The 6,223-nt window shown below is 33.2% G+C and overlaps 1 protein-coding gene across 1 annotated transcript; it reads right to left on the reverse strand.

Annotated features, from left to right (window-relative positions):
* Positions 1-633: 633 nt before the first annotated feature.
* Positions 634-5,166, reverse strand: LOC143051720 (uncharacterized). The gene is made up of 2 exons (XM_076224626.1): positions 5,044-5,166; positions 634-3,916 (listed from the first exon to the last, which is right to left on the reverse strand). The coding sequence occupies exons 1-2, from the start codon at positions 5,088-5,090 to the stop codon at positions 895-897; spliced, it is 3,069 nt and encodes a 1,022-aa protein (XP_076080741.1). The 5' UTR covers positions 5,091-5,166; the 3' UTR covers positions 634-894.
* Positions 5,167-6,223: the final 1,057 nt, after the last annotated feature.

Genomic DNA, 6,223 nt, shown 5'->3' on the forward strand with positions numbered 1-6,223 from the left:
CCGCAGGCTCGAGGGCTAATATCATGAACGAGGGCCGATAAAGGGTCTGATATGAAAAATGACATGTAATTATCTTTTTATCATATACTTCAGCAGAAGAAATACAGACAAGAACTTTTAAAATTTAATTTTGTTTGTCATTGCACTTTCAGATTTATAACATTTACAGACAACCAAAAATAAATCTTAACTTTTAATTGTTTTTATTGATATTACAAGCATTTTATTTATCTTGTCACAACAATTATCATGTTCTTCAATAATATTGTCACCTTATCTATGTCTTTCGTAACATGTTTAACTTAATTCATTTCTGCTCCTCAACCATTTTGTGAAAATTCTTATCACTTGCCGTTTTCAAACAAATTTCCGGAAATGCACGACGTTGCATGTGATAAACGTCACGGAAATTAACGGAAAGGCATGTGATAACATTCCGGAAGCAGTTAATAAAGGCACCTTTATCAGCCCGCTATGGAAATTCTTAGGAATCTGTTTAATAAACCTAGTAATTCTTTTATAGCCTTTGATATTTTAAAATGTTATTAAACTGTAAAATTTTAGTAATATTTTATACAAGTATATGATAAATGCTATTATCATACAGTAAAAATCATATGTTATTTAGTCCAAGTATATGATAAATTTATTTCTAATTCTACATGCATAATTCTAGCATTATATTTAAGACATCATTTTGCATTCCTTCACAAATAGTGACAAAATATATTATGTACAAATTTACAGTTTTCAATGCTACCTTTTTCTAAGTATATTTTACAACTTAGCTATCTCGTTTAAACAACTTAGCTATGTATGTGTTCTCAGGTGAACCTGTAAATAACGAAGAGTTAACCTTATATATACCAGTCACGTGGTTTATCAGTATTATCATCAACTCTCAGTATGTGTTCTCAGGTGAACCTGTAAAATACCAGGCCGACTAAAAACTTTACCACATACATCACAGTCAAAAGGATTATCACCTGTATGTGTTCTCATGTGTCTCTTTAAACTACCATGATGACTAAACCCTTTACCACATACATCACAGTCATGAGGTTTGTCGCCTGTATGTATTATCATGTGTCTTTGTAAATGAGAATGACTACTCAATCCTTTACCACATATATCACAATAATGAGTAGAAGCACCAGTATGGGTTCTGGCGTGTATAAGTAAAGTATAATGTTGACCAAACCCTTTACCACATACATCACATTTATGACGTTTTTCGCCAGTGTGTGTTATCATGTGTCTCTTTACGTCACCAGCCGCACTAAATCTTTTACCACATACATCACAGTCATAAGGTTTATCACCTTTATGTATTCTCATGTGAGTCTGAAAATTAACTTGCGAACTAAATTCTTTACCACATACATCACATCCATAAGGTTTGTCACTAGGTTTGTCACCTGTATGTGTTCTCATGTGTCGCTGTAAATTAGAAGACGTATTAAACCCTTTCTCACATACATCACATTTATGGCGTTTTTCGCCAGTGTGTGTTGCCATGTGTCTCTTCACGTTACTACCATGTTTAAACTTTTTACCACATACATCACAGTCATAAGGTTTATAATCCTGGTACTTTTGATAACTATTATCACCCTTATGTGTTCTCATGTGAGTCTTTAAATTACCTTGCTCAATAAATCCTTTACCACATACATCACAGTCATGAGGTTTGTCGCCTGTATGTGATCTCATGTGTCTACGTAAATGACTGAGTCGGCTAAACCCTTTACCACATACATCACAATCATGAGGTTTATCTTTAGTATGTGTTCTCTCGTGTATATCACCATTATGTATTCTCATGTGTTTCTTGAAATAACCTTGATCACTAAATCCTTTACCACATACATCACAGTCATAAGGTTTGTCACCTGTATGTGTTCGCATGTGTCTCTTTAAAGTACCAAGCTGACTAAACTGTTTACCACATACATCGCAGTCATAAGGTTTATCACCTGTATGTGTTCTCATGTGTCTCTTTAAACTACCATGATGACTAAACCCTTTACCACATACATCACAGTCATATGGTTTGTCGCCTGTATGTATTCTCATGTGTCTACGTAAATGAGTAAGCAGACTGAAACCTCTACCACACACATCACAATCATGAGGTTTATCTCTAGTATGTGTTCTCTCGTTTATTTTTAGGTGATTACCTCCAGAAAATTCTCTAGGACAAAAATCCCATTTGCGAGGTTTTTCACCAGTATGTGTTTTCGTGTGTCTCTTTAAGGAACTACTGTGACTAAATTCTCTAGCACAAACATCACATTTATGCAGTTTATTACTATCCTGTGTTCTTATTTGTCCCTGTTGACTACCATTAATTGTGACTAAATCCTCTGTTCTTATTTGTCCCTGTTGAGTACAATTAATTGTGACTAAATCCTCTGTTCTTATTTGTCCCTGTTGAGTACCATAAATTGTGACTAAATCTTGTGTTCTTATTTGTCCCTGTTGAGTACCATTAATTGTGACTAAATCCTCTGTTCTTATTTGTCCCTGTTGAGTACCATTAATTGTGACTAACTCCTCTGTTCTTATTTGTCCCTGTTGAGTACAATTAATTGTGACTAAATCCTCTGTTCTTATTTGTCCCTGTTGAGTACCATTAATTGTGACTAAATCTTGTGTTCTTATTTGTCCCTGTTGAGTACCATTAATTGTGACTACATCCTCTGTTCTTATTTGTCCCTGTTGAGTACCATTAATTGTGACTAAACCCTCTGTTCTTATTTGTCCCTGTTGAGTACCATTAATTGTGACTAAATCCTCTGTTCTTATTTGTCCCTGTTGAGTACCATTGATTGTGACTAAATCCTCTGTTCTTATTTGTCCCTGTTGAGTACCATTAATTGTGACTAAATCTTGTGTTCTTATTTGTCCCTGTTGAGTACCATTAATTGTGACAAAATCTTGTGTTCTTATTTGTCCCTGTTGAGTACCATTAATTGTGACTAAACCCTCTGTTCTTATTTGTCCCTGTTGAGTACCATTAGTTGTGACAAAATCTTGTGTTCTTATTTGTCCCTGTTGAGTACCATTAATTGTGACTAAATCTTCTGTTCTTATTTGTCCCTGTTGAGTACCATTAATTGTGACTAAATCCTCTGTTCCTATTTGTCCCTGTTGAGTACCATGAATTGTGACTAAATCCTCTGTTCTTATTTGTCCTTGTTGAGTACCATTAATTGTGACTAAATCCTCTGTTCTTATTTGTCCCTGTTGAGTACCATTAATTGTGACTAAATCCTCTGTTCTTATTTGTCCTTGTTGAGTACCATTAATTGTGACTAAATCCTCTGTTCTTATTTGTCCTTGTTGAGTACCATTAATTGTGACTAAATCCTCTGTTCTTATTTGTCCCTGTTGAGTACCATTAATTGTGACTAAATCTTCTGTTCTTATTTGTCCTTGTTGAGTACCATTAATTGTGACTAAATCCTCTGTTCCTATTTGTCCCTGTTGAGTACCATAAATTGTGACTAAATCCTCTGTTCTTATTTGTCCTTGTTGAGTACCATTAATTGTGACTAAATCCTCTGTTCTTATTTGTCCCTGTTGAGTACCATTAATTGTGACTAAATCCTCTGTTCCTATTTGTCCCTGGTGAGTACCATTAATTGTGACTAAATTCTCTGTTCTTATTTGTCCCTGTTGAGTACCATTAATTGTGACTAAATCCTCTGTTCTTATTTGTCCCTGTTGAGTACCATTAATTGTGACTACATCCTCTGTTCTTATTTGTCCCTGTTGAGTACCATTAATTGTGACTAAACCCTCTGTTCTTATTTGTCCCTGTTGAGTACCACTAATTGTGACTAAATCTTCTACCTCGTACATCCTATTAATAAGGTTTACCTCCAGTATATGTGTTTGTTCGTGTATGTCTCTGTAAGGAAAAAATGAAGACTTGCATATATGTTTTGTAGACATTGTTTAGGTGCAAAAATAAAGAAATCTTCAGGTTCTAGACGCTGTATGAATGTAAGTAAGTAAGTAAGTAAATTTTATTTAGAGTCGGCATATATATTCATTTTTTATACATGATAACAGAGAAAACGTGAGCTCTGGTGAGCTCTTTATTAACCGACTATATGTGTACAAATTAAACTATAATGCGGCTGAGTTGTTATCTAATGTTTCGTAGCATTTTGTTTCTGTAAGACCCAAACATGCAGTTAATAAAAAAAGAATCTAGACTTTATGTTCGTTTCGTGTATCTAACTTTTGTTTTGGTAAATTATAAATTACTTATTGAAATTAATATCAGGTTACAAACCCGCATTTATAGCTTGGACAAAATGGCTACCGCTTGAAAAAACGACTGTGTAGAGATGGTTTTATAAAAGCTACATTTTTTGAACTCACGAACAATGAGGCAAATGTTTGTTCTTTCGGTAGATGTTATTATTTTGTAAATAAACTCATAGATAAATAAGAGTCCACCTGGAAAATCAAAAAAAGTGTTGTAAATATGGACTTAGAATGAAAAATTGAGTTGTAACTTTGTCGTCAAAAATGTTATAGAAATGAACTTGCGCAAAGATATGAAGAGGTACATGACAACAAAATATCATTTCATCATCAAAACAGAAAAGTCCTAAAATAAAACCAAAAGAACTGAATATAAAAAAAATGATATTTGTCATGTGCAACAAAGAAGGCTGTTGGTGCTTGATTGAGTCCTTAAAGTTTTATTTTTAAAATCATAAAAAAACTATTTAAGTCTTAAAGACACCAAAGACAGGAACAGGTTGTTGCTTTAAACGAAGATTCAACACACTTAGGTTTTATCATTTAATTCCAAGCAGACAAAGAATAATTATACATTATGAGTTTCTCCTTCAATCGGAGGAATAATCGTTTTAATTACAATTAAAATGATGACTCCTGCCATGTGTCTGTATGTCATTTTATTAATATGATAGCCATTCCAAGCTGGCAAAGAATAATACATTATGAGGTACTCCTTCGTTGGAGGAATATTCGTGTTAAATTTACAATTATGACTCCTACCTGCCAACTGTATCTATGTGTTTGTTGTATGTGTTTTTTACTAACATCCATAGCTTTATTTATACTGTATGTTGAAAACTAACAAAACTCAATAACATGACAAATTTTTAGCAATACTCTAACTAAAACACATGTATAACCCGTAATCATAATTGAAAATCACATCATTAATTAATATGAAATTGTATTACTCATATTGTTTCATTCTTGCATTTCCCTTTAACTTATTTTTCACACCTTGTATATGAATTAAAAATTGGATATTGTGTTTTTATTCCAGATAAATAGATCACATCTTTGATTATTATTATAATTATAGTCTGAATTATATCCCCGTAAGCATTATATCTGAAGCTATAGGAATATTTAAAAAAAAAACATATAGACAATAGACAGAGATATTTGTACAAACACATTTACAATACAAGGTTATGGCATACACCATTGAGATAATAAACTGGCAATTATTAAATTTACTGTTATTAAAGATCATTAAATGAGAGTGACATGCATGTAGTGGTAGTCACACGAAAAAACAAGAGACTATAAAAACATGTGTGTATCTAGAGTTAACTCACCATCAATGAGGGTCTGGATGGGGGGTGGGGGGGGGGGTGGGGGGGCTGTGGGGGGTGGTCTGTTTATCTGTAAACATTCAATTTTTACCCCTCTAATCTTGTAAAAAAAAATAACCACTTTTTTCTCTTTTATTCAACAAATTAACCCCCTTTTTCTCTAATCTTCATTTTGTTTGGCCGTTATTCTGTAATCTTCATTTTTAAGGGCATTATTCTTTAATCATTTAACCCCATCCAAACCCTCATCAATGTTCATGAACAAAATAATTAACTAAAAAAAATAGTATACATACTAAAAATTCTCACTAAGTAGAGGGGTATCTAAAAGCTAAACTTAAGGTACGGTCATTGTTTATCAGCTGAAAAGCTGAAGGGTATGTTCAAATTTTTCACCACATAATGACCCCCCCCCCCCTCTTCTCCTTTACACATATTAGCTTCAAAACTTTGACCCCCAAACAAAATTCTCTATCGATTGTAAGAAGAAATTCTCAATTTAGTAGGATATTTCCCAGATCCCAGATAACATGGATAAGGGTCTGTAGAAGCTAAACTTAATATAATTAACTTAGTATATGTTCTAAAGAGCAACAAAAACGGTG

Source organism: Mytilus galloprovincialis, chromosome 11, assembly GCF_965363235.1.
Source record: "Mytilus galloprovincialis chromosome 11, xbMytGall1.hap1.1, whole genome shotgun sequence".
In the NCBI taxonomy this organism is placed as follows: domain Eukaryota; kingdom Metazoa; phylum Mollusca; class Bivalvia; order Mytilida; family Mytilidae; genus Mytilus; species Mytilus galloprovincialis.